The sequence below is a fragment of the Panicum hallii genome, chromosome 9 (assembly GCF_002211085.1).
Source record: "Panicum hallii strain FIL2 chromosome 9, PHallii_v3.1, whole genome shotgun sequence".
NCBI lineage: Eukaryota > Viridiplantae > Streptophyta > Magnoliopsida > Poales > Poaceae > Panicum > Panicum hallii.
The window spans coordinates 535,695-561,798 of NC_038050.1; the positions used below are offsets into that span (position 1 = coordinate 535,695).

The following is a 26,104-nucleotide window of genomic DNA, read 5'->3' on the forward strand; positions in this document are numbered from 1 at the left end:
TCTAATCTAATCTTAATCCAATGTACTGTAAAGGGGTTAATTAATAAACTGAGGAAGAGAAAAAGTTAGGAGAGGAGAAGATGAGAAGGTTTCAGTACCGGTGCTTAATTAGTGAGCCATCAGATGCGTGCTCCCTATGCTTATCATCTTGGATTGTTTTGTTCTGCATGGAACCTTGCATGCACTCTTCAGAGAAAGATACCTCTCAATGATTCTTTATTAAAAAAATGATTTTCTTATGTGATCTAGCTGGGCAAGAATCTCCCAGGAAGTGGCTGTACTGAATGAGTTTAGCATATATTTAGCAGATACAGCATATATACAGGACAAGCCATAGCCTATATATATATATATATATATATATATATATATATATGCGATTCAAAATTCAAATTTCGAACAGAAAGGCAGGAGAGAACAACCTCATGTGCGCATGCATTTATTGGTCTGTATTTTCTGACAGATGGAATCGAATACGTACGTACAGTAGTATACCAATACACTACTACATAGGTGCGCGGCCGTTTGCCGTTGTTCGATGCAGCAGCTTGGGCGGTCGCTAGCTGCAAACAAGCACATGATGGATGCCACAGCGTACGTCTGGTGTCCCAATTTTTTTTCCTTGAAAAAACTACCAAAGGCAAGTATTACATGCATGATCGAAGGCGGCCCTTTTTTTTTCTTTTTTTTTGCTAAAGGCAGCGAGCGATTCAGGACGGCCACTAGGAGAAAGACTCAAAAAATTTATATAGTAGTATTTCAATACATTCTGTTCAATCATAAAAAGAGCGATACGTCAGACACTGAAGCGTCAACCAAAGTGCAACCTTGACAAAAATTCTAGTGTCTAATCTAAACTCCAACCTAGTACTTGTACATCACAGTGGAGAAATAAAAAATAGAAGAAATAAAGTTAAATGTTCAGATATGCTTTTTTTTTATTTATCAAATTAAAATGCATCTTTTAGGCCAATCGCAGTGCATAGTTTCATTGCACTGTTACGAAAATTGTGAACTTCGTAACCGAACTGGATGACCGGATGAGTGTCATGTGGATGAAACTCTTCTCATATCTTATAAAACTTCCCCTTCTTGCTTCTCATAATGACTCTGATACGTTAGCAAATTTGGTGATATAGCATATGATTTAATAAAATTTAATATCTATAAAACTCATACCAGCAGTACTTGATCTCGCGCTCAGATCGACCTCGGCTCGCGTTCCTCAGCTTTAGGTGGTCAGGCTCGCTCGAGCTCGGCTCATTGGGACCGACAGCCCTCCGCTGAGAGCCTCAGGTTCATCTCCTCCCTAGGCTCAGGACCTTTCCCTTCTCTCGGACTCTCTCCTCCCTTGCTCTTCCTTCCCTGGCGGCGACGACTGGGCGAGCGGCGGCGCCATTTGTCTTCGCCCAGCCCTTTGCCGGCGACGAGCGCATCCTCCAGGTATGCCCGCCCCTTCTCTTTCCTTCTGCTGTGCGAGACGGAGCACCCCAAACCCTAACAAAACTATTTGTATTCGGATCTGAATCCAGTTAGTCCTATGATGGATCCGCCCTGCCTTGAAGCTCGGGGCATCTTTCCTTTTTATGCTGAGATGACGTTTCTTAATCATTTCCTTTTGCAATAGGTACAGAGATTGAAATATGGACAACCTGTGGCATCTTGGAGATGAGCTCCGTGGCCAGCCAATGGTTCTGGAGGACCGCCAGTGGTCGCTCATGACCTCCAAGCTCGCTGAGATCACCAAGTCCAAGGGCGAGAGGATGAACGACCTTGACTATGCGCGCATGAACACCGTCCCTGAGGTCAAGCAGTGGGATAAGATGTCCTACCACCACGATGAGCCCAGGATGGATCACATCAATCTTGGCCTCATGAACCTGGATCTGAAAATGAATGATCTGAAGATGAATGAAGCTGCCATGAAGAACTCTTTCCGCAACATGGGTTATAACATGAACCCAGTGTACCCCAAAGGAAACAATGGCAATATTAATGCGTTCAAGATGAATGTTGGGGTCACCAAGTATTCCAACAGTCCTAGTGTCAAAGAGGCCAATGGAAAAAACAATGGTGGCAACAACCATGGAAGCAACAGCAATGGGAACACCAACAGCAACTCTGCTGTTGACAAGCGCTTCAAGACACTGCCGACGAGTGAGATGCTACCAAGGAATGAAGTCCTTGGTGGGTACATTTTTGTCTGCAACAACGATACCATGCAGGAAGATCTCAAGAGGCAGCTTTTTGGTATGTGCTACCACTTCTTCTCATAAATCATTTGACTTATTATTCTGAAAAAATAACTTTTGATATCATCTTAAAAACTTATTTTGGTAACAGCATCTCAAGATCTTTTGCTCATCTGCAGGGTTGCCAGCAAGATATCGGGATTCAGTCCGAGCAATTACTCCTGGGCTGCCTCTTTTCCTCTATAACTACACGACTCACCAGCTTCATGGGGTATTTGAGGTGCGTGACTATATCTGGTTTGCTGATGCCTGTAAAGCCTCTCTAACCTTATTTAACAGTTATTTGTCATAAGACATTGCTAGCTAATAAATGATGCATCTAAGAACTGATGTTGGGCTGTCATGCAGTATTACTATTCTAGATGGACTATTTTTAGCTTGCCTTCATCTTTTCCTTTTCCTTTTCCTTGTGCCCTTGTATGTAATTTCTTCTAACTAAAGATTCGGTAATGTTTAAAAATAATCATTAAACTAGAAAGTATGATCCTGGTTTTCCATATACTACAGCATATGTGAGTATGTGACCAAGAAGTCTAAGTGCATTTTAGGTGGATGACTCCACATCCAGGAATTGCACTCTTTTAGTGTGCAGCTAGCTGTGCTTCGGTATAGATCTAGCTCCATAGTCTTTGTTATTTACCCATTTCTGTTAGCTCACTGAATCATCATTTTAGTTGGTTTCAATAAATGAATGTCTACTTTGATTCCACACTTTGTGTTTTAAGTTTAAATTTCAAAGTATGCTTCAGTATAAATCTAGTGGCTGATTATATTTTGGTTTTAAATGCTTAGGCTGCCAGTTTTGGTGGGTCCAATATTGATCCCACGGCATGGGAGGATAAGAAGTGTAAAGGTGAATCCAGATTCCCAGCACAGGTACTGACAATATTTGGCATATGTTTATTTCTCATTTCCTTCTGAGTTCATGATCTGACATCTTCATGATGTTAGGTGAGGATCCGCATTAGGAAGCTCTGCAAGCCGTTGGAAGAGGATTCTTTCAGGCCAGTTCTGCATCATTATGATGGCCCAAAGTTTCGCCTTGAGCTCTCCATCGCGGAGGTATATAGCTTATCCCAACTGCTCGGTGCACATGAATTATACAGTGAAGGCTCTCTTGCATAATGAGACTTTATCAGCAGTTGTACTCATAGCGACTTTATCAGCACCTGCTAATCAGCCTTCAGACAAGCATGTTAATCCCCTTCTGCCGGTCACATGATGACATTTCGTTATGCATGGTGTCTGTTACGATAAAGTTCTTAGAACATAAGAAGATGAGAAGTTTGTTTTTCTCCTAAAAAGTGTGGTCATGTCAATCATTCCCATGAAATTTAATTTTGCAGACCTTGTCGCTGCTAGACCTGTGCGAGAAGGAAGGCATCTGAGCTGTTGGGAAGGTGGTTACTTTGAGCTTCAAGTAAATATTAATCATCCTTGTATGTTTTGTGGATGGTGGTTGGGCAATGCTGTTTGTTTTAAGGGCAAGCTGCTGCTGGTTTCATTTTCCCTACCTGGAAGGAAGGAAGGAAGGAATGAGAAGACCTGGTACTTGGAAGGCCCCTCAAAAAAGCAAGCTGTGAGGCTGTCTGTGTACTGCGTTGCGTCGTCCTGAACCGAATCAATCTTGGGTTGGAGATGTGTATGTTTTGCTGTCTATGTGTCCTAGTAGAGTGAGTATACCTGGGCAGAATTGGACCCCAAAAGATGGGGCCCTGTACACTGTGTAATGGTTAAGATGCATGCGTCATGGCGCCCCAAAGTAAGGGCCGATGATGTCGTCGTTCCAAGTGTGTATTTTGTGGTGTTGTACCTTGAACCTCCTTTGCATTTGCCTTAATGCTCCCTTTTGCACTGTCAGAGAGTGTTGGCTACTTGTTCATGTTATGCTGTGATGTTTAATGGTTGATTCAGTTTGGGTATTGCGAAGGCTAAACACTAAAAGCCATAATGTGGCCTGTGGACGTTGTGTCCAGCAGCAGGTTTTGGGTTGCTGGTGCACCAACCAAACTGGTGTGTGAAACAAGAGCAACAGATAAGGTGGTTGATTGCATCGGTTCACCTGCTCTCGGTCAGTGAGGAGAGACAGGTGGTGGTGCGCTGTCGATATGTTATTTCAGCTGGTGAGGCGCCTCCTGATTTTTGAGCTGAATGCTGCTCTCGCCGGATGGTATAATGTCAGCACTCCAAAGCTCAGGAATCCCAGTCGTAAGCCGTTGAACAATCGACGTGTCAAAGCAGCTTTGACGGCGACAAGAGATTGAATTGACAACATCCGTTCATCTCTCTGATTCCTTTAGTAGTGCGAGTAAAAGCAGTCTTAACACGTGAGGTAAAAGCAGTCTGCTGCAGAAGATACATACATGCACTACTAGTCTTCTTCCATTCTCCATTCCTTTGAGGTTTCAGTTTGATTCCAGCTCATTCTGAATGGGCAACAGCAGACTAGCAGCACATCCGTACTGCATCAGAGATGCACCGCCTGCCAAAACAAGTGGGCTGGCTACCTACGTGCTCATTTACTCATTGTTTTTCCAACCAAACCAAGAAGGTATAACGAAATGTCTCGTCTCCATTAGTGCGAGTGCCCAGCACAAGGAGCATTTCCAGCACGTGCTGGACGAGGCCACTGGCCATGGACATGATGGATGGGTAGTAGCTTCTTGGCCGACTGGCCGAGGACTTCTTCCCCAACTGCCCGCCAGGCACCAGCAGATATTGTGAGTGCGGGCAAAAGTCAAGACCAGCGCACGCACCGCAATCAGGTATAGCATAGCATGGGATAAAAATGTAAAAATTAGGCGGTCAGACCGTATTGGCTACTACTAGCAGCTCTCTATACATAGAGCAGCATCACCATTATTAATCCAGCCACAAAGTCAGGGACTGAAACTGCAACAGCACTCTCTCTGTTTGGTATCGGTGCAGAACAAGAAGCCGCCCTGGATGAACACATCCTCGTTCGAGGCTCATCTGAATTCCAAATCTCACGATGGTGCCTGGATCTCGATATTGTCAATCAACCTCACCTTCCCAAACCATGCCGCCACACAAATCACAGCAGGGCAATCGATCCTCTCAACAGGCGTCAGGCTTTCTTGCTCCACAATCTGCATTCACAACAGAGAGAGATTCTTTACATGTTATCGGTCACTTGATCATAGGCCTAATCAACCAAACATTCAGCCTTTCCCACAAGTCGAGTGTAATGACAAGAGGTTTTCAGAATTTTGCTGTTCCAGATACAAAGCATAAACGCTTGAAGCTTTCAAAGGCTCTCGAGGACAAAACCAGAATAATTATACCACAAAACAATGAGAACAACAACAACGACCATGATGGGATTGTAGATAACTCAACTGTGAGAGAGATAAAAGGTCTAAGAACACAGTTAGATTGAGCAGCCAAGGAAAGGCCAAGAGCATTACCTCAACATAGTCAACCTGACCGCCAGCTTCTGTAAGTGTCTGCACTATTTGATCTTTTATTTGTTGGCCATGATTGTTTCCATTCAGCACAGAGGTTCTAGCATTCACCAGTGACCTACTAATGGATAATGCCTACATAGGAGATCATCACAATTGAAGGACATGTTTGTTTGAGAAAGGAACAAAAGGTATTTACAAAAAGTATATACAATGATCAACACTTGAAAATACGGTTTCTTCTAGGAAACATGGAAACATGTAGCTCCCTGCCATGTAGTAATAAATAAAATTATTATTATGTCTCAACCTTCTCCCTATTGCGTCATAATAATCACATAAATATTATTGTGCAAACAAACTGATTAATCTTCAAACCAAAAGAGGAGAAACATGGAAAACAGCGGCGGCAAGTAATTCCTGCTGCATGGCCGAAATTTTGATTCAATTCAACTTTTTACCTAGAGCCAGTTCAAAAACTGCAGAAGAAACTGAACAAGGCTTAATGTCTGAAAAGTTGTAATGTGAGGCCCAAGCCCAACTAGATAAAGCACTGAACAAACTGGACCACAGATCTACTGAACAAACAGGCACAACCATACCAGGTTGATCCAGGAGGGGAAGGATACACTGGACAATCCTAATGCTAAAACACTGAAAGTAACATCTATGGTTGTCGGTATTTTGGTGATAGCAATCACAAACACACATGGTCAAAATAAAATCATTACAAAACCAAGCTACCATTTTTCAGAAAAAGACAAACCTTTTCCCTTTCCTCACACGATAGGTGTACATTGCGGGAGCTCATGGCAAGACCATCAGCTTCTCGCACTATTTCTGAGCCAATAATCTCAATGGCGAAATCAAGATCACGAACCTGAAAACACAAAGTTTGTCTCAGCAGCAGAAACCAACTATTGCTGCTCTGCGCTAAACAGATAACACACATTATCTGAGGCAGCAACTGAAGAGAAGCATCAAAACAGAAATCAAATAAGTTTAACCACTGAAGCATTAATTCAGAATGGATTTTTGGATGGAGCAAAATGTAGTCTCTAAATAGTATCATGTCCAAGGCTGTCAAGTTGGTGAATAGGGCAGCAAAGAGAAGCAAAAAATATTATTCTGATAGTAGTTACCATCATTCAGTGGCCAACTTTGCCCTCACTTATCAAGGTTGTTTTATTCTATTCATATAACAACTTGAACAAACCTGACAGATGCCAATTATAAATGAATCAATGTAGTATGTTAATGTCGAACAAGTTACCATCCGGCAGATGACGCGCCACTGTTGATAATCCTTCTTCCCGAACACAGCGATGCCCGGCTCTACGATATTGAACAGCTTGGCGACCACGGTGGCCACGCCACGGAAGAACACGGGCCTGCTGCTCCCGCACAGCCCCTTCTCCAGCTGCTCCACGCGAATCCACGTCTCGTGCGCATGCCCACCGGCCTCCTCCAGGCAGGAGGCCGCGCCCCCGGACGCGCTGGCGGTTGGGTGGCCAGCGCTTCCGCGAATGTAGAGGTCCGGGGGGCAGAAAACTGCAGCAACGGCGCCGGTGGCGGCGAGCTTACGTAGGTCCCCGGCGAAGTCGGAGGGGTAGGTGGCGAGGTCCTCGGTGGGGGCGAACTGACTGGGGTTGACGTAGATGGATACGACGACGGAGACGGGGCCAGCGGCGGCCGCCACCGCTGCGGATACGAGGGAGAGGTGGCCGTCGTGGAGGAAGCCCATGGTGGGGACGAAAGCGACGGTCTTGCCCTCCGCGCGACGGCGGCGCGACCAGGCGCGCATCGCTGCCTTGTCACGGATCACCTCCGGCTCATGCGCCGCCGCCGCCGCCATGGGAGTAAAATGGAATCGGACGGCACAGACTCAAGAGAAATAAGCGAAATTTGTAGATAAGAAACGGGAATGGGATGAGCCAGCAGATAGGGAAGAAAGACCTCGTGAGGAAATGGAATCGAGACCGGGCACTGAGTGGGAGGGAAAGGAAGGATTTTTCTTTCTTTCTGCTACCATTCAAAAACAAAGCAGGCAGTAGCAGCCAGGGTGGACTCTTTCTGGACATGATAACGACGTCATCGATCGTTCGATGCTAAAATTGCTGCTACCACATTCCCGAAGTGGTTCCTCTGCGGTCCTTCCTGTGGATATGCGTCTGCATCCACTAAATCAAGGACAGCTTTGATCACTTTGTCAGACAAACTATCAATAAGCTTTTTTTCTTTTCAGGTCAAGGATCTCTTTTCACTATGTAGATGCAGGATTACAATAATTTTTCAAGCTATCTCAAGAGAAAGCAGGTGCTAACATCCACTCTGCTCTCTACTCAGAAGATGCTTGCTTAGCACATTGGTGTGCAACATTATTAATTGAAGAATTGAGTTTCCTGCAGAGCTCCTTGTGATATCAAAAGTAATTTCCACCAGGTTCTTACACGTATCCACAATGAGTTGACATCCAGTTTCAACAACGAATAGACCATGGATTACACCACCATCATGATGTGGTCTTTATGCCTGGTAAATAGTTGGATCAGACTGGAGAGTAGGTACCCAGAATCCCATGCATGGTGAACCCTTCATCTGAGGAATAACTGTGTCATTCAGCATTCTATATATTTCAGCACATTGTGGATGCTCTTGATCCCTAGAGTAGAACACATGATTCCTCATGCCCACCTCAATCTGACTAAAACCAGGCGCCTTCTTCGTCTTACTGCCCCTCATGATCTTCCACACATTTGCTGTTTCATGCCACATTCCATGTGACGCAAATACATTGGCCAGAAGTGTGTAGAGTCCTGAATCAGAGGTTTCAAATCTGACAAGATCCTCACCCACTTCTCTTGCTACCTCTATCTCGTTATGCATCATACATGCCCCTAGCAGCGTCCCAAGAATGGCTTCATCACGCATGCCCTGCTGCATACTGTCGACAAGTTCCTTGGCCTCCCTCACATACCCTGCTCGACCTAGAAGGTCCACAAGGCAAGAATAGTGCTCAATGGTCGGTTCTAGTCCGAAGACATGGTAAATTGATTTGAACATCTTGCGACCTTTCTCGACCAAGCCAACATGGCTACAAGCTGACAGAATGGCTGTAAAGGTAGTTGAAGTGGGCTTATACCCATGCCTCAACATCTGAGCAAAGCCCTGTACGGCATGGTAACCACAGCCATGGTTCGCAAAAGCTTGCATTATCGACGTCCATGTTATGGTGTCCTTCACTTCCAATCTCTTGAAAGCAAGCGAAGCAGAAAGCAAATCTCCACTTCTCGAGTACATTGTGAGCAAAGCATTTCCTAAGTCGATTTTTGACAGGAGTCCAAGTGTGACAACCAACCCATGGATCTGCTTAACTTCCATTGTGCTCTCAGAAATAACTAGGATACTGATTAATGTACTGATGTTAGGAGATACCTCTGAGCGGCGCATAAGAAGAAATACGTTTACAGCTTCATCCTTACGCTCATTCTTGGAATATGCCTCAATGACGGTATTCCAGGTCACCAGGTCTTTTGCAGGCATCGAATTGAATAATCTCTGAGCTTCATTCAGCTGGCCATTTTTGGCATAAGCAGTGATCATCGCATTCCATGCTGCAGTATCCTTTGCTGGCATCCTATCAAAGAACTCTCTTGCTCTGCAAACAAAACCATTCTTCGCCAAGCCAGTGACCATTGTAGTCCAAGAAACCACATCCCTGTGCGGCATCCTCTCAAATAATTGAACTGCTTCATCCACTTTTCCAGCACTGAGAAAACCAGAAATCATGGCATCCCAAGAATATGAGTTCCTCTCGGGCATCCTATCAAACAGTTCCCATGCCTCCTGAATCTGACCACTGTCAGCGTAGGCCTTAACCATGACTGTCCAAGCGACCACATTCCTCTCAGGCATTCGATCAAACATCTCCCTGGCTTCCCTGAGCATCCCATTGCTTGCGTACCCCTGCACCATCGCCGTCCACGAAACGACATTTCGATCAGGCATCACATCAAACAACCGGCGCGCCTCGCCAACACGGCCAGCCCGGCAGTACCCAGAGACCATGCAAGTCCAGGAGACGACGTTCTTCACCGACATTCCGTCGAACAGCTCGCGCGCGCGGTCGACACGCCCAGCCTTGACGTACCCGTCGAGCATGATGGTATCGAGATAGAGCCCCCGAGCAGCCGCGGGCGCCGCACGGAAGAGCGCCTCTGCGCGCGGCAGGTTGCGGTGCTGGAGGTGGAGGGCTACCTTGGCGGCGTAGGAGACGGCATCGCGGTTCGGCGTTTCTTCCAACACGGCGCGAGTGCCCGCGGCGCCGCGCTGCTGCTCGGGTGCGGCGGGGTTTTCGCTGGTCGAACACACGCCGTCGTGGGCGGGTTGCCGTGGCGTGGCATGGGGCACCGCTGCGGTTCCATGGAGGCGGAGGAGCGAGCACTGGAAGGGCAGCTCGAACAGGGCGCGGCCAGCGGTGGTGCCGCGGCGCCGCGCGAGGGCGAGCGGGTCGTCGCTGTTAGAACGAATGTCTATATGGGCGCGTCTTCTTGGAGGCGGACGTAGCTTGGCGAAGGTGCTGCGGCGGCGCACATTAGAGCATTGGGAGAGGAGAGGAAGGACGCGCCGGCGCCGGCAGCGGCAGCGGCGAAGCATATGGAGAACGCCGACGCGCGTGGTGGCGGCCTGGCGGAGAATTTTGCAACCGGATCCTCGGTTAGGCGTAAACTTAGCCGGCTCAGAACGACGCAGGTAGCCTGGGTGAACGGATATATTATGCGAAAAGATCCTTAGTGTTATAGTTTTCGTCCAAATAGAACAATCGCGATCCGGTTTTGGATGACTTTTAACCGTCGGATCGACTATATGCGGCTCCGAATGGCTTCGGGCGTAACTGCGGCGGCCATTTTTCGGATTAACCCTTAGAGTTAAAGAGTATCTTCAAAGACGCCCCCAGCCGGATCGCGGTTACTAATCGCGATCCGATCTCGGACGATTTTGCACCGTCGGATCGGATATGTGCGGCCCGGAACGGCACAAGGCAAAGTGGCAGCGGCTATTTTTCAGAATGGACCTTGGTGTTCCCGTGTCCCTTAAAACATGTCCCCAAATTGGGTCGCGATTAACAATCGTGATCCAATTTCGGGTGGCTTTTGAACCGTCCGATCGTCACTACGCGGCCCAGATCTAGGGGGAGAATAACTGGCCGGTGTAACTTTACAGGAACTACCCTTCATTGGCATGGCCGGTCAAAGTCGGATGCGAACCGCCGGCGTCGTGGTGCACCCGCCGCCGCTTCTGGCCTGCCACCGAAATATCACCGGCACTGCGCGGAGAGGAGGATCGATTCCTGCGCTCCGTTCGCAGAAGGTCTCTGTCCTCGAAGTGTGGGGGACGGCCATGGCGGCGCCCTGCGAGCTCGTCGTCGCCAGAATTTCAGATGGAAAGCCCAGTCTGGACGATGAAATGAAAATCTCTTCCTTATTCATTAAGTAAAACTCATGGACGATCCATAGAACCGGAATCCGACGAACCCAATTAATTACGCAAGCAAAATCCGGCGTGGATACTCTGCTTAATACATACACCGAATTGAACTGAAGAAAAGAAACTTGTTTCGGTCGAGAAAGCAAAGCAGCAGGGTGCAGGCATGAAGCAAGCTTGGAGGCGGTGAAGATGGCGGCGGCGGCGGCGCCGACTATACGAAGGCGTGCTTCTCGAGCAGCTTGAGGACGTCCTCCTGGTTGTTGAGCCTGGCGACGTCGATGGGCGTCTTCCCGTCCAGGTTCTGCAGCGTCCTGCATGCAAAGACACGACACGACATGGGGAGTCAAGCTTCAGGTATGTCTCTCTCGGTTTCATTCAGGTCGGTCAGTTTGGTATCCATCATGAATGACATCGGCCGGCTGGCCCCTTACACGCCGGCGCCGTTCTCGACCAGGAGCGCGACGCATTCCTTGCGGCCGTAGCCGGCAGCGTAGTGCAGCGCGGTGTTCTTGTTCTTGTCCACGGCGTCCACCGCCGCGCCGGCCTCCAGGAGCACCTGCGCGCACTTGAGCTCGCCGTACCCGCACGCGAAGTGCAGGCCTCGCCGGCCTTCCGAGTCCTCCTCGTCCTTGTCCACGCCCTCCTCCAGCGCCTTCTTCAGGCCCTGACCATGACCATGCCGGCGAGATACAGCATACATGTTCAGCGGTGATCCAGATAGCAGAGCGCGGTGCAGTGTAAGGTAAGGTGGCTGACCTCGACGTCGCCGACGCTCGCGGTGTGGTGGATGATGGACTCCTCCTCGTACTCGCCTTCCTCGCCGGCCTCTTCCTCCGCCTCGGCCTGCTCCGCGCCGGCGGCCTCGCTCGACGGGCCGACGCCCATCGCCCGCCCGAACTTGTGCAGAGCCTCAGGGTCGTTCCAGTACCTGAAACCAACAAGACACAGCGACAGGCTCAGACCATTATTCGCCCGTGGCGCAAGCAAGCTAGCCTCGGTGAACTCGGAGCTCGCTCGGCTCGCGCTCACTTCATCATGGCGGCGGGGCCGCCGGTCTCGATCTCGTCGAGGATGGGCTTGAGCGTGGGGTCCTCCTTCATGCGCGCGATGCGGGCCTCGAGCTGCTCCTTGTGCGCGGGGTTGGTGAGGCCGCCTAGCATGGTGGCCATGGCGGGGTCCTGCATGAGCGCGCTGCCCAGGCGCTCCGCCATGGCCACGAACTGCGGGTTCTGCATCAGCTGCTGCATCGTCGCCACGTACTTGTGCGGGTCCAGCGCCACCGCCTCGGCCGCCGGCGCCGCCTGCCGCGGCGACACCACCGTCTTCTGCAGCTGCTCCGCCATCTCCGTGAACGCCGGGTCCTTGGCGATCTGCTCCGCCATCTCCTTGATGCTGGGGTCCTGCTCGCGATCGATGCATTCATCATTTAATAATATAATTGCCAAGTACTAAATCAAATACTACATCCAAATCCCATCGATTTATGTCCAAATTAGTGAAATGAAATGGAAAGAAATTTGTAGGCAGATGGCTCAGCAGCGTACGTTGAGCAGGTTCATCATGGTGGAGAAGTCGAAGGGGTTGGCCGGCGCCGATGATGGCCCAGCCCTGCGCGTCGCCCCTGCTGCTGGTTGAGGCTGTGGCTGCTGCTCCGCCGGCGGGGAAGGCTCCTCTGTCTTGACAGCAGCAGTCTTCTCCTCTGCACAAACGACACCAGCCATCTCTTCAGCTCTTGGATATTCCTACCTTGCGGTAAATTAAGAAAAGAAAAGACAAAAGCCCTGACCTTGAGCAGCCATGTCCACGGCGGTGGGGAAGGTAGGAAGGAAGGAGGCGCTGGCGCTGCTGATGAGGATGAAGCAGCCGAGGATGACGATAAGGTGCTGCAGCTGTGGAGAGGAGGGAACGCGAGGGCGACCAACCAGGGGTGTCCACGGTGCGCCTCGGTTTTTATAGGGGAGTTTTACATTACATCAAGCACTTGAGTGACTGCGGTTTGTACACATGGATGGATGGAGATGGAGCAAGTAGCAGTAGCATCTCCTATTTGCTTTCGACTCTCTCTGTAATGCAACTGTGTATTAGTTAGGGAAAAATAGATGAAAACTTTTCTGATTTCATGGGAAAAAAGATAACCAAATCAGTATGAATAGTATTTTCCCACCGATATTCCTAAATCAAAAGATAGCTAATTCGAAAATTTAGAAGCTTCTAGGGATTTTCATTTTCCTACCGTGTGAGTTGGCCTTTAGCATCTACATTGGTGTGGGCCTAGAGATTGAGGTGCCAAGCCAAGCTTCTTGCATGGCATGGGGAGGGAATCCAGGACAGGGTTTGGGATAGCAAATATGTGGATGGAATTGCTTCACCTGGAAACGCCCCTGGCATTGCGACAAAATCCTTGATGTTGTACTTCTGCTACTAATATGTGCCACCTGTCACCATTGTTGGACACTACTCATTATAATTCTACCACTCATAATATTGTGTTTTTCACTGAACAAACTATGCTTTCTTTTCCCTTTCTCAGAGTATACAAAGTGCGCAATATTATTAGGTTACAAATTCCCTTCATAAGGACATTTAAATCTGAAACTATTTCCACTTCTCTTTATATATTGATAGAATTAGCGCAGCAAGATATAGGTGATGCCAAATTCAGGGGAAAGAAAAAAAAAACCAAAAAACATAGCATGGTATGGTCCAAACATGAAAGAACCCGTCATAAAAAGAACGGGGGCAGAAGGTCAGGTGCCAGAATAGTAATACAGAATACAAAACCTAGCAGGAGGCACCTTCGTATACATTAGTATTTTCTTCCTTTCGCTCGACATTACAAGGGCAAAACTGCAAAAATGCAGTCACAGATGAGGGCAAAACATGCAGCTGAAGTGTTTTCAGATGCATGCCACTCTGGCAGTGGCACATTGGAGAACACAACAGCCTAGCAGTCCCAGTCTCAGCAACTCAGAAGGCGGAAATGTTTCAACCAGCAGGATCAAAACTTCCAAACTGTGAGGCTCTACCTCAACTTCATCGGTCTACCAAACTGAAACCCAAGGGGCTAGCAGGGCCAGCGAAACTAGCTCAAATTGCACCTAGCACTGAAAATTCATGATCTTGTACTTCTTCAATTCTTCAACTGATCCTCTACTCCTTAACCAAGATCAGTACAAAATCCTTGGGGAAACAACTTTCCCATGCCTTTCTGAAACATTACTATGTCACGACAAAAGCCATTTCTGAGCAGCAAAACCAGAACAAAATGTGATGGCACTTCATGAATACTTGTGGATTCCAACATTAAGGTCTGATGATATGGAGGTTAGATATGGCAATGTTTGGTGCCAAACAGCCTTGAACACTCGCTTCTGGTGCGCCTGAACAGATTGGCATGGGTTCTGGCCATGATACCTGATGTCGAAGATGTGGATCACAGGGTCTGCAGAGCCAGATGACAAATACCAGCCATCGGGAGACCATGACTGGTTAATTAGAGCTGACTGAGACTCGCTGCTCTCTTGCTTCCAACCAAATGCATGAATCTCAGTCTGCCTAAGCCTGATGTCAAACAAGCGAAGCTGCCTGCCTGGCGCCCTGTCAGCAAGAGAAAACATATAGACTGTTTAAAGCATGCACCCCCATGCATTAAAAGTGAACAAATGACAGGCAGTGCACTTAGAACCCGGTGTAATAACCATGTGTCTCAACTAATGAATGGATTTTATTCAACTAGAAATTCAACAGTACATTGGCCTTATAATGCAAGAATAGGATGAGATGAGTAAAAGGTTAAAGATTACATCTTTGAAATGAATATATTAATCCAGAAACAGCATTCTTGAATTTAACTTACCCTGCCTGTACCATGTATAAGTTGAAATCGCATGGATTTAATAATACGCTCATGCATTTGCTATCAATTAGGTTCTTGAACTCTGTCCTTCCAGCAGAGAGATCAAATCCTATTATCCTCTTGTCACAGCCAACTGATAATATTGTTTTTTTCTGTTGCAATCCAGCAACTCCCATGACAGCAGAAGAATGGAAATCCTTGTGCACTCTCTTGGGTTTCCATGAATCATCTTTATCTTCCCAGAGTATAACAGCATGGTCACTTCCCGCAGTTACAAAGCATGCATCAGACCAGGGCATGAAAGTTATGTTGTTTATGATCCCCTTCGTGTGAGGTTTCTCTGGTAGGAAAGTAACTTTCCTCTGTTTCAGTTCAGGGGTCAAACAGTTGAACATCCTTTAGTAATTTTTCAAGTAGACCATCTGTTACTCACAAAAATAAGGCATATAGAAATATAACCTAGGGAGAACGGAACCAATTCTTTCAAGGTTATATCATGTAATAACAAATCACACTAAGGCATTGATGCCTACACAGGGAAATGGGAGAATAGCATGAAGATGTCACTGATGAAAGCAATTTCAGGTAGTCATGTAAGAACTGAGTTACGATCGGTTAACTAAAGGCAAACCACATCAGCAGCCTATAATTATTCCCATTACACATGATAGAACAAATTCAGTCTCTTAACTACAATTTGCCGGGATTAAATAAATGCATGAACAGAAATGACAAAAACAACCACCTCTAATTACTCCCTCTAATAATATTGTTAAAAAACTACTTATTTGAAATCAGAGATGCAGAGTTTGATAATTTAGTTTCATTACAACAACGGCTCACTGAATCGAGAAAGCTGTGTAGCAAGATGTAAGGGGATGCACTAGTTTTAACAGTCCTTACTTGTCCTGATATAAGGTTTGCCATTGAAACCTGAGAATCACCATTATCAGCAGTGTATACAGCAAATATTTTGTCACCATCTGGATGCCAAGCTATATCTTCAGGCCATCTATGCTTTGGGGAAAAGCAATCTGTTTTGCCACGAAATGAGACAGAAGGTCTGCGAGTACAATAATGTGAAACTGTCAAATGGTGCTAAAAATTGAATAGATACCTACCCAACAAAAGTTACCTTTTCAATAAAGAAAATAGTCTTTGCACTAGTGTGGTCCCACAACCATACAAGATAAAGTGTACAATGTACTCAAACAATAAGTTACCTGTACTATAAATTTAGCATTGACATGCTACATCACAACCGATGGTACTGTAGCATTTTCCCTTCAGAAAGTATTGATATGGAAATTGGATATACCACATACATAAATAAAAATTCATAAACTTCTAGTAGGCTGTACCTATACTCAAATTTTATCCATTTCCAAAATCATCTTTCCATGTAACTTTCATATTGCGAACCCACAATGGGGTGAATTCCACTGGGACAATGGCTAGGTGGAGTAGGCTGCTAGGGATGAGATGATTATAGATGGGCAACTAGACTGATGGTTCTTGCCTGCCTCCTCACAAGAACATGGCTCCTTTAAATAGCCATGCAACTGGATGTGCCCAATGCAAATCACTAAGAAACCAACTAACCTAGCAGATAAGTCAAGCTATTGCTGCCCTGCTTGGATGGGGAAGCCATGCTGCTTGGCTGACGTTCAGCCAAGATTATCCCATGACAATTAAATACTTTACGAGATTCAAAAGCCTAAGATCATTTTATGTTAAAATGGTGGATTAGCCGTCACTCCCATACCAAGTTTACTTTAATTAGAACAGAATGCTAAAATTTTGCTGACACATGTTGGAGGAGAGTTGTTGGGTGTTTGACCATAGTGGTGTTCCCGGTGGCACAAGGTAAAGTGTTGAAACATCTTTTTTGGCCACTAACTGTGTTGAACTTTCAGTTTTGTCCCAGAGCAGTACAACATTTTGGTTATCTGAACCTGGGTTGCTGAGTTTAATATCTAACTGTTGAGGAGATGCAGGAAGTGAGACAGAGACAAATAATAAGAGGGAGAAAATTAAATTGGCTTCTGTGCTAATGAATGTAGCAAGGTAGAGTGGTATACATGCTAATGTGGGTACTTAAGTCTTAACTGTTAAAATCCACACTTGAGCTTCATAAATGCAAATTTTAAATCCAAGTAGTTAATATAAACCTCGTGTATGCATTTATTATCTACTTAGTGTAAATATGAACATTTTGGGAGTGGGGCTTCAAGAAAAAAGCATTGTCCAAGGCTAATGTTGGCACAAATCTACAAAACTAATGCAAAACCCTCATCAAGCACTGCTGAATCAGTCATTAAGACTTATATGAAGTATAACTTTCAGTTTTGGCAAAGCCATAAGTTTCTTTCATCAAGTAACCATAACAACCTAGGCTGAGCTCATTGAAAGTATCATGAGGCACAGACTTTACCTAGTTCACATTTCACTACAACTTTAAAAAAACTAGTAGCATATCTCTGAAATATGTTTGAAAGCTAAGTTAAAAAAATGTTAGCAGGAATGAAAAAGAAAACGACATGTTGAAAATTCAGAGTAACATGATGCCTACCCTCTTGGCTCCACCTGCCACAGAGTAACCAATCCATCCAATGCACTGCGTCACAAGAAAGTGTAAGATTAATGTTGTCGAAAGTTAATTAAACTTCTCATATCATTGGCAAATCAAATAAAATATTTCATGACACTAAGCATATCTTGGAACAGTGGTTGAGAGCTTAGTGCGTCCTCCCAGTTTACAATGATCTCAATAATGCCAAAGCTGAAGACTAACAGTGCGTTTTAGTGCTTCTCAGTGCATGTGTATTCATCATTCTTGAACTATATATAACCTACACCAAAATTGCCACAAATTTTCAATAGAACGAACAAATATTTGATAAACTAGTTGGACATATTTCTACAGCTGGTGAATCTATAGCGCATGTTTGCTAGTATTTATTATATCCTGTGAGCCATACCTGGTTACAACAAGCTGATCATTAGAAGGGCATAGCTCAAGACACCTAAGCTTCCTCTTGTGTTGGCTGGAGACCAAAGTGCCACCTTGAAATTTGAGCACCGTTGCAGACGATTTCTTGACACTCGGAATCAAGTTCTGATGCTCCTTCTCTTCTGAATACCAGATAAGCACAGCAGCACGTCAAACATCAACAACGATCAAACCTCGGGCAAACTACTTCTCCCAAAGCGGAAAATCTGTAGAACGTACCAATCTTTCTCTTGGGCTTCTTCTCTTCTTTCCTTGACCGCTCTGGCGGCGGCAGCACAGGCGATGAAGAGGATGGTGGGGCGGCGGCCTTCTTCAATCCAGGCATGGGCTCTGGGCGCGGCGCCGGTCGGTTGTTGGCCCCGGGGATGACAAGCTGCGGCCTTCCCGCTGGCTGCGGCGCGGTCGCGGGAGCCTTCTTCTCTGGCAGCGGCGAGGCCTTGGGGTCCCTCTGGATTGGCTGCAGCGGTGGCTTGGGTTCCCTCTGGCTCGGCGGCGGCGGCTTGCGATCTTTGTACCGCGCGAGCCGCGCCTGCGCCTCGGCCAGCTTCATCTCCGCGGAGTCCAGCTGCGGCGTCGGCCACCACCAAGATCACAGCTATCATCACCATCATCGCAAGAGGAGGAGGGGGGGGGGCGCAGGGGAGGAGGCGGGCGCGCGCGCGTACCAGGGACTGGTAGTGGAGCAGCTTGAGCTTGCAGCGCTCTACGTCGCGCTCGCGGTGCGCGACGAGGGCGACGACCGCCTCCTCCGCCATGGCCTCCTCATCCTCGTCGTTCGGCGGCGCCCCGCTCGCGGCGGCGGAGGCGGCCGGGGGTACGGGCGCGGTGCCATTGGCGGAGGGGCGGGGGCAGTAGGCGGAGTCGTGGTCGTCCTTCTCGAGCTTGGGCCTCTTGAGCGCCGGCGGGTCGCCCATGGCGGCGGACGGCACGAGGCGGTGGGGGGCAGGGGGAGAGCCGCGAGAGAGTCTGTCTCGGGCGCCCGCGGACCCGCCAGTATTTGCGAGCGTGCGCCGCACCAGATGACACCACCCACCGTTCCGGCACGAGCACGCCAACCAGCAGCGGCAACGACTCGTGCGGTGGCATCTGGCAAAAATGGTCGCCTTCTTTCTAGATCCGTGGCGCCATTAGGGCTATCGTGCCATGTGCACTTCGGACTTCTTTACGTTCCCAGGTTTTGTGATCGTGTGCGCTGTGGTTAAATAAACAGTACATATTCATTCCAGATGTAGCTGAAAATATTTGCAAGCTTAATGCACCGAGATTACAACAAGCAACTTGATATGCCTCTCCATATTTACAGTGCAGCACGGATGATACATACACCATCAGGGTAGAGATGACTCGGCAATGCTTAATCTCATACATTGATCAACCCCCACAACCCCACCACACAATCTGATACACTGGCGAGAAGCCAAGCACAAGAATAGAGGAATGCTACGGCGTCTCGTCTTCGTGGTACAGATACAGGCCGAAGCCAAACCTTGCGCAGGCCTTGCAGAACGCGGCTTCCTCTGCGGCGGCCACAGGATCGTCAAACCGTGCATCACTCAGCGATGCTGTTCCAGCGGCCTCCCTATAAACCTGCATCGGTGGAAACAGTTCAGAGAAGACCATCGAAGGATTGTGTTGTTTTAGCGTGTCGCTGATTAGTTAGTTCCATTTCACGCCTGCACAACAATGCAATTTCACATCTCAAAAAACAGGCTACTTTGGTCACTGAATTTTATGCCCAACATTGCGGTTTCCAACATTAGAGGGTGAGCATGCCCTGGTGTACCATAGGCTGGAAGAAATGTTATGCTCCAGGGATTTCACATCTCAAACACAGAAGCTTAAGCCTTTTGCTGATATACCATATACTAGTGCGCTGGTAACCACAAGCGGCCTAACTGAACAAACCAAAAGCTCATAAGCCCAAAAACAACAGAGTAGTGCAGTTTGCATTGTAAAAACAGGCAAAGCCTGCACAAACTGATATTTAACTTTGTGAACTAGCTGAATAAAGTGCCATGGAAAGTCAAATGACCGCTCCAGCCTGAGTTCTCCCAACGATTTAGGCCTAACACCACCTATCCCAAAAGAAAGAAAGAAAAAAACTAAAATGCTCTTGCAGAATAAGTTTACAGGTGACTGTAAGAGGTGCTAAACTAGTTGATACAAACACCAAAGAGCTATCACAAATGGAGATAACAGTGTGGTACCTCTCCGTCTGTTCCTCGTACAGTCACACGGTATACCACAGTCACCTTTCCCTTGTCAGTGTAGATTACATTGCGGACCTCTCCACACCAACCTGAACACAGAGAATAACCCAAGGTAAATTTGAAAGGGCAAACAGTTGGTACATGAAGCACACATCCAGTAGATTTCAAGTCAAGAGCCGAGAGCCCGAGACACACATGATCAATGGAGCAAGGAGCTGGCACAATTGTACAAGATAATCAACCGCAAATGCTGAAAATCATATGAGGAAAATTGGATTGTTGCTGGCACCCAAAATTCTCCATATGCATTCATGTATACTACTACTAGGTTATCCACCATTCACGCTGTATTACAACTATCCAAGCTCAATGAAAGCAAAACAGTGTGTAGTGTACGCAGCACATTTGGATGGAGATGCAAAATTAAGAAATGATGATGTGGGTGCTAGGCTCGGTTGTAACAAGAGCACGTAGTCAGTGAGCATTAGTAGCATGGGTTACGATTGTAGCCTCACCTGGAGCATAAAAGCTGAGCATCCTGTTGGCATGGTACCTGTAAGCAAAGAACCGTCAACAATCAGGACACCATCGACAAGCTTCGTCTCAAGGATTTCTCAGATAATTGTTACGAAAATGAGATGACCCGATCCGAGCATCATGCGTTGTTAGATCCGCCTGAATTCTGGTGATGGCTTAGCAGTTCAATTAACTGCCTACGCTGAGATCTGCAACGCTTTAGCTGCGAAGCGGATCCCGAGCGAGAAGCCAGCAGGCATCAGAAGACGAGCAGGAGGAGCTAACGGAGGTAGTTGGCGCACCAGGGGATGACGGGATCGGAGGCGGAGGCGCGTCGGGACGGGGGTCGCACGATGGTGTCCGGGACGCGCTTGTTGAGGTCGCGGAGGATCTCGACGAGCGGGCGCGTGATCCCAGACGGGGCGGCGTCGAGCGGCACGACGTAGTTGGTGGTGGACGCCACCGCGCCCGGCGGCTTCCGCTCGGGCACGGCGGCGGCGACGACCGCCACGCGGGTGGGGCGGCGGGATGCGCGGGGGAGGGCGGCGGAGGCGCGGAGCGGCGGGGCGAGCGGGCGCGCGAGGAAGGCGGACTCCATGGGCTGCGGCGAGGGGCGGGGGTGGGGGTGGGGGGGCTCAGGTCAAGTTGCTCACCCCGGAGTCGACGGGGTTGGTGCAGGCCGAGGGGAGGCAGGTGTCACGGCCTCTTCTCTTCTCTTCTCCCTTGAAAGCTCATCCAGCGTTGGAATTTTCTGATTTTGTAAACATCAGTTACAGTGGTGACACATGGAATGTTTGGAGTGAAAATATAGCATATGCTATCACCAAGATTTTAACAGAGACACCAAGGGTACATGGTTATAGGAAATGTCAGCTGTATGGCATTGTCCTAGCATACATAAACAGATATTATGACTTCATGCATAATGCATAATGGAAATAAGACTAGTGAAAAGTGGCATGTATGTATCCTATGATTCCAAAAGAAAGAAAGAAAGAAATCCAAACTGCATAAAACAAATATTATCAGCATATGGAGCCGCAGACATGATGACTAAGCATCATACAAGTCAAGTCATAACTTCAGACGACTTCAGCGTTCCTCACAACTTGAGCAAACTCTGTTGCACTTGGATTCAGATTTCAGCCAATCAAGACCACGAGATTTGTTTAGATTGTTACTGCATACGCTCTGCTTCCTCACAACTGAAATCCGAGGTTATCTTTTGACTGAAATCAAACAACCATACAAATGCATGCATACTGATAAGCCTTGCTTCCAAACTTCTCTGGCAATGTCAACAAACCTGCTGTAAAATGGTTGCTCAGATCATATTAGAACAAAACTAGAGCATTCAAACAGAAACTTCTCCATCTCTATCTGCGCAAAACAGAAAAAACACAAACATCAAATTTTGAAGACAGTGGATGAACCGGTATGAAGGATGGCAAAACTAGTGGCCTTGTCACCTCACACTGGTTGGATAAATAAGTCCAGGAGAGTGACCAATTGCAACAAGCGCTTTAACATCCATACATCATATTGCATCCAGGAAAACAACCATTGGAGCAAAGTTTAAAAGGGGAAAAAAAACTGACATTCAAGCCGTAACTCTCAAAGGGCACGTACACTGCTACTGCTACACACCCAGATGAGGGTTACAAAAATATTATAAAATAGAAAGGCTTAAATTAAATATAGTTAAACAAACCACATTTCTTTTTCAGTCTCTACCTAATGTCCTGGCAATCAACACTCAACAAATATTACGCATAATAAATAATAAGTTAAAAACAAAGGCACTCAATATTCAGGGGAAAAAAACATGTCTTGAGAATGCAGCAAACTGAGACCACATTTCATTTTCTCTAGGGCCAGGGTGCCAATCCTAGCAAAGCGAATTTGTCGAAATCATCAAAGTTTCAATAGTACTTAGATAATTTCTTGCCTCATATCGCATTTTCCTACTGCATTAAGCTAAATAGAACACACAAACTAAAGATGCTGTCTCCGGTTTACAGTTTTGATGACATTCCAGAACTTATTCATAGCATGTTCCCATGGAAAAAGGTGCTTAAGAAGATTTTAAGCACTACTTAAACAATACAATTTGAGCTATCTGGTCTAACCCCAGTTGTAGCTCCGGGTATAAAAACCGAACCTGAGAAAACCCGAAACCGAAACCGAAAATCCCGAATTCCGAAACCCGAACAACATTTTCGGGTACCAAATGCGAAATCCCGAATTAATTTTGGGTATTTCGGGTTCTAACCCGTGGTACCCGAAATACCCGAACACCGTAGGCCTGCCTCTCTGCCTCAGGCCTGCCGAAAGGCCCAGTAGAGGAGCAACAGTCAAGCACCGGCAATCTGGAATGTATTGATGTTTATGCTGCTGGAAATCTAGAAATTGTGTGATTGTGTGGTACTGTTATCATGTTATGTGTGATTATGCCGCTGAAAATCTGAAATATTGTTTATGCTGCTGCTTTTTGTTGTTTTTTTTTTGCTGCTGGAATGTGTGCTTTGTACAGATTTCGGGTAATATGGGTAATCCCGAACCCGAACCCGAATTTTCGGGTACCCAAAATGTCGGGTATTAAAATTTTAGATACACTTTCGGGTAGCAATTTGGAAATCCCGAATTACCCGACCCGAAGTTTCGGGTAATCCCGAACGCCCGGGGCAACCCAGTTGAATTAACAAAAAATGCTAGAACCTGTAACTATGCCGACATTTATATTGAATAAATGACAAGAAATAAATCAAACAACTAGAATAAACCACTTGTGATGTATTTATATCAGGCCAAGTCAAAATGATCATTTCTGATACTCAAACCGATCATAATAAGGAAACAAGAAAGGATGCTGCTCAAATTAAACCCAAGCGAAATTAAATCTATCTACGACAAACAACCAAAAAATGGCTGGGTTCACTTGGTTAGGGAAATCGCAAAATAGGTCAAGCTTATCATAAGCATGTTTAACCAACATTAACCTTCTTACACTCTTACTAGGTTCTGTGACGGAAGTGGCCTCTTGTAGCACATAGCCACATATGATCCATCCTTATGGGCTTTCAGGACGCTATTAGGAAGACTTTCTACATGTCTATAACATGATGGTTACTCTGCATATAATTTGGAGGGCTGAAACTATTTGATCTGGTGATTTCAGGATGGCGTATGTGCCCCTGATGCTGGTTCTATCTGGCACAAAGCAAATTAGGTAATGCACATTACAAGCAGCTCAACCATATGGGAAGTTAGGTTCTAGGATGCATTCTACTCGACACAGTCCTCTTCTGTTGTTCTCTTCCGCTTTATTCCTGCAAAGGCTTGTTTTGGCTTCCCGACACGCTCTTCTAACAACACAATCCTCTCAGCAAAACTAGGAAATTCAAAGAGGGATAATTTGTGATCCTCCATGCATTTGGATATTGACCTCAAAAGAGCCAACTCCTCCTCGTCACGCTCCTGTGCAGAAACAATTACATGTGCTCATTAGGGATAAGGTTTGAAACATGTAGAAGGTCTCATGACAGTTATCGAATATACAAAGAATAATGGGAAAAGGTCACCAGGCCAGATGTAAAAAATCCTGTGAACCATAAGCATGTCCTTTAGTTAAAGTAGAACACAACATGAGAAGATGACAAACATACCAATGCCTGCCCCTCATTCTCATCTTTCCTATCGTGCTCAAGTTTCTCCATGATGTGAGTGAGTGTTGAACCAAGAGGGAAAGCATTCGGAAACTCAAATGCAAGGATACTGTGTATTGCCTGAAGATACATGTCCCTATTTATCATTTCGACAACGACATCTGCAAGAGAAAAGGAGTTGCAATTAGGCACGAACTAAGCAAGGCTAATTAGGTCGTGAAAATGTTAGTGGCGTTCAGTAGAAGAGTGAAGTAGATTCTCTCACCTCGCATCTTCTTCACAAAGAGCTTGGAGCATTTGAGCACCTTGGTGCAGGCTGAGACGTCCGCAGCAACCAAAAGGTCGTAGAGCTCCTGCACGGGGAACTCGACGGGCACTCCGAAGGCAGCCATGAAGAAAGCGAGGCCGCGGGCTTCCCTAGCACCGGCATCGCCGACCCGGCCGCTGACGCGCAGAAGGCGGCTGCGCCACGTGAGCGCCGCCTCGCGCGCCTCCTGCCGCAGCTCTGCCTCCCTGTGGCCCTGACCCCGGCCGCGGGGGCACCCGGCGCGCACGTAGAGCTCGAGGAGGAGCATGCACGCGGCCTCCGCGTCGCCGCTCTCGGCGCAGATGTAGTAGCGGCCAACGGCGCGGAGCACGAGCCAGGCGGGGTCCTCGGCGCGGCGCAGCGCGTCCGGCCCGACCTGGCGCAGCCACTCGCGGTCCCGGACGTGGGCGGTGACGAAGCGGCGGAGCTCCCTGAAGTTCATCTGCTTGCACCTGAGGTCCAGCTCCGCCGCCGATGGGTCGCCGTCCTTGCGCTCGCGGACGGGATTGGGTGCGGGCTTGTGCTCGGGCTCGGGCTCGGGTGCGGGTGCGGGCTCCCGCACGGGCTTGGGCTTGGGCTCCCCCTCCGGCTCTGGTGCGGGAATGGGTTGCCGCTCCGGCTCCGATGAGGGACTGGGCTCCCGCTCCCGCTCTGGCTCCGGCACGGCATTGGGTTCGGTCTCCGGCGCGAGATCGGGCTCGGGCTTCCTCTCCGGCTCGGGCGCGGGGCTGAGCTGGGCCTCGGCGGCGGGAAGGGGTTTTGGGTCGGGTTCGGGGCCGGGGAAGAGGACGGCGAAGGTGGCGGCGATGGAGGCGGCGTCGAGGATGACGGAGTTCCACTGATCGAGGAAGTCGGCGAGGGTGTCGCTGTAGGAGGCGAGGCTGTGGACGGACTGCAGCATGGCCGCGCGGGAGGCGGCGGACGCGGGAGGCGGCGACGGCGGCATGGCGGAGGGTGTCGCGACGCGTGGCGCCGGTGAGGAGAAGGGGACACGCGAGGACGCGACAAAGGTGGAGGGGTTCGCCGGCTCGGGTCAGGGGGTTTAGTTGGGTTCGGGTCTCCCCGGGTGGAGTGGCCGCCGGTGGGTGCGTGACTGGTGACTGTTGCGTCCAACTCAACTCTAGCCTCCAGATTTCTTTTTTTTTTTGGCAAAAGAAAACTCTAGATTTATTTAACCTCCTCTTCCTCCTCACCTCCGGCGTCAGCTCGTTCTCAGCATGCACGGCACTGCATAGCTGTGCAAGCTTGCCTCCAATGGCGGATAAACGCTGCAAAAGTTTTGAGACGGGATCAGGTTAGTAAAGTGGCAATTTGTTTGGACAGACTTGGTAGACAGCCTATACACAGCTATACTACAAGTCCCCATGGAGTAT

The 26,104-nt window shown here is 47.8% G+C and overlaps 7 protein-coding genes across 7 annotated transcripts; 1 reads left to right on the forward strand and 6 right to left on the reverse strand.

Annotated features, from left to right (window-relative positions):
* Positions 1–1,224: 1,224 nt before the first annotated feature.
* Positions 1,225–4,126, forward strand: LOC112876999 (B2 protein). Its single transcript, XM_025941191.1, has 6 exons — positions 1,225–1,443; positions 1,628–2,250; positions 2,372–2,472; positions 3,045–3,128; positions 3,204–3,314; positions 3,599–4,126. Exons 2-6 carry the CDS (start codon positions 1,644–1,646, stop codon positions 3,638–3,640), a joined length of 945 nt encoding a protein of 314 aa, XP_025796976.1. The 5' UTR covers positions 1,225–1,443; positions 1,628–1,643; the 3' UTR covers positions 3,641–4,126.
* Positions 4,127–5,018: 892 nt separating this feature from the next.
* On the reverse strand, positions 5,019–7,746 carry LOC112873493 (pantoate--beta-alanine ligase-like). Its single transcript, XM_025936451.1, has 4 exons — positions 6,951–7,746; positions 6,444–6,557; positions 5,681–5,812; positions 5,019–5,362 (listed from the first exon to the last, which is right to left on the reverse strand). The coding sequence occupies exons 1-4, from the start codon at positions 7,530–7,532 to the stop codon at positions 5,240–5,242; spliced, it is 951 nt and encodes a 316-aa protein (XP_025792236.1). The 5' UTR covers positions 7,533–7,746; the 3' UTR covers positions 5,019–5,239.
* Positions 7,747–7,896: 150 nt separating this feature from the next.
* Positions 7,897–10,358, reverse strand: LOC112873492 (pentatricopeptide repeat-containing protein At2g35030, mitochondrial-like). Its single transcript, XM_025936450.1, has one exon. The coding sequence runs from the start codon at positions 10,331–10,333 to the stop codon at positions 8,204–8,206; it is 2,130 nt and encodes a 709-aa protein (XP_025792235.1). The 5' UTR covers positions 10,334–10,358; the 3' UTR covers positions 7,897–8,203.
* Positions 10,359–11,190: 832 nt separating this feature from the next.
* Positions 11,191–13,111, reverse strand: LOC112875321 (ankyrin repeat domain-containing protein 2A-like). The gene is made up of 6 exons (XM_025939125.1): positions 12,951–13,111; positions 12,709–12,863; positions 12,194–12,564; positions 11,921–12,092; positions 11,596–11,828; positions 11,191–11,475 (listed from the first exon to the last, which is right to left on the reverse strand). The coding sequence occupies exons 1-6, from the start codon at positions 12,961–12,963 to the stop codon at positions 11,376–11,378; spliced, it is 1,044 nt and encodes a 347-aa protein (XP_025794910.1). The 5' UTR covers positions 12,964–13,111; the 3' UTR covers positions 11,191–11,375.
* A 729-nt stretch (positions 13,112–13,840) lies between these two features.
* LOC112875318 (U5 small nuclear ribonucleoprotein 40 kDa protein) lies at positions 13,841–19,010 on the reverse strand. The gene is made up of 7 exons (XM_025939123.1): positions 18,699–19,010; positions 18,253–18,598; positions 18,002–18,155; positions 17,593–17,637; positions 15,924–16,083; positions 15,021–15,382; positions 13,841–14,761 (listed from the first exon to the last, which is right to left on the reverse strand). Exons 1-7 carry the CDS (start codon positions 18,945–18,947, stop codon positions 14,443–14,445), a joined length of 1,635 nt encoding a protein of 544 aa, XP_025794908.1. The 5' UTR covers positions 18,948–19,010; the 3' UTR covers positions 13,841–14,442.
* Positions 19,011–19,262: 252 nt separating this feature from the next.
* On the reverse strand, positions 19,263–21,437 carry LOC112875323 (DNA repair RAD52-like protein 2, chloroplastic). Its single transcript, XM_025939128.1, has 4 exons — positions 21,062–21,437; positions 20,759–20,796; positions 20,241–20,332; positions 19,263–19,620 (listed from the first exon to the last, which is right to left on the reverse strand). The coding sequence occupies exons 1-4, from the start codon at positions 21,355–21,357 to the stop codon at positions 19,474–19,476; spliced, it is 573 nt and encodes a 190-aa protein (XP_025794913.1). The 5' UTR covers positions 21,358–21,437; the 3' UTR covers positions 19,263–19,473.
* Positions 21,438–23,697: 2,260 nt separating this feature from the next.
* LOC112875320 (translation initiation factor IF-2-like) lies at positions 23,698–26,021 on the reverse strand. The gene is made up of 3 exons (XM_025939124.1): positions 24,690–26,021; positions 24,425–24,585; positions 23,698–24,236 (listed from the first exon to the last, which is right to left on the reverse strand). The coding sequence occupies exons 1-3, from the start codon at positions 25,675–25,677 to the stop codon at positions 24,045–24,047; spliced, it is 1,341 nt and encodes a 446-aa protein (XP_025794909.1). The 5' UTR covers positions 25,678–26,021; the 3' UTR covers positions 23,698–24,044.
* Positions 26,022–26,104: the final 83 nt, after the last annotated feature.

Bases quoted from the DNA above. Each gene is read 5' to 3' on its own strand.
- LOC112876999 (XM_025941191.1), top strand. From the start codon at position 1,644: ATGGACAACCTGTGGCATCTTGGAGATGAGCTCCGTGGCCAGCCAATG. The intron at 2,473-3,044 runs GTGCGTGACTAT...TTAAATGCTTAG, and splicing joins AGCTTCATGGGGTATTTGAG to GCTGCCAGTTTTGGTGGGTC. The intron at 3,315-3,598 runs GTATATAGCTTA...TTAATTTTGCAG, and splicing joins TTGAGCTCTCCATCGCGGAG to ACCTTGTCGCTGCTAGACCT.
- LOC112873493 (XM_025936451.1), bottom strand. From the start codon at position 7,532: ATGGCGGCGGCGGCGGCGCATGAGCCGGAGGTGATCCGTGACAAGGCA. The intron at 5,813-6,443 runs GTTTGTCTTTTT...TCTCCTATGTAG, and splicing joins CGTGTGAGGAAAGGGAAAAG to GCATTATCCATTAGTAGGTC. The intron at 5,363-5,680 runs GTAATGCTCTTG...TTGTGAATGCAG, and splicing joins GTCAGGTTGACTATGTTGAG to ATTGTGGAGCAAGAAAGCCT.
- LOC112873492 (XM_025936450.1), bottom strand. From the start codon at position 10,333: ATGCTTCGCCGCTGCCGCTGCCGGCGCCGGCGCGTCCTTCCTCTCCTC.
- LOC112875321 (XM_025939125.1), bottom strand. The intron at 12,565-12,708 runs GTACGCTGCTGA...GATCGCGAGCAG, and splicing joins CCATGATGAACCTGCTCAAC to GACCCCAGCATCAAGGAGAT. The intron at 12,093-12,193 runs GTGAGCGCGAGC...TGTTGGTTTCAG, and splicing joins GGCCCCGCCGCCATGATGAA to GTACTGGAACGACCCTGAGG.
- LOC112875318 (XM_025939123.1), bottom strand. From the start codon at position 18,947: ATGGGCGACCCGCCGGCGCTCAAGAGGCCCAAGCTCGAGAAGGACGAC. The intron at 17,638-18,001 runs GTATGGCTCACA...CTTGTGACGCAG, and splicing joins GATCAGCTTGTTGTAACCAG to TGCATTGGATGGATTGGTTA. The intron at 16,084-17,592 runs GTAGGCATCATG...TTGTACTCGCAG, and splicing joins TGGCAGGTGGAGCCAAGAGG to ACCTTCTGTCTCATTTCGTG.
- LOC112875323 (XM_025939128.1), bottom strand. From the start codon at position 21,357: ATGGAGTCCGCCTTCCTCGCGCGCCCGCTCGCCCCGCCGCTCCGCGCC. The intron at 20,333-20,758 runs GTGAGGCTACAA...CTCTGTGTTCAG, and splicing joins GCTCAGCTTTTATGCTCCAG to GTTGGTGTGGAGAGGTCCGC. The intron at 19,621-20,240 runs GTACCACACTGT...CCACCGATGCAG, and splicing joins TACGAGGAACAGACGGAGAG to GTTTATAGGGAGGCCGCTGG.
- LOC112875320 (XM_025939124.1), bottom strand. From the start codon at position 25,677: ATGCCGCCGTCGCCGCCTCCCGCGTCCGCCGCCTCCCGCGCGGCCATG. The intron at 24,586-24,689 runs GTGAGAGAATCT...TTTCTCTTGCAG, and splicing joins CTTTGTGAAGAAGATGCGAG to ATGTCGTTGTCGAAATGATA. The intron at 24,237-24,424 runs GTATGTTTGTCA...GTTTCTGCACAG, and splicing joins AGAATGAGGGGCAGGCATTG to GAGCGTGACGAGGAGGAGTT.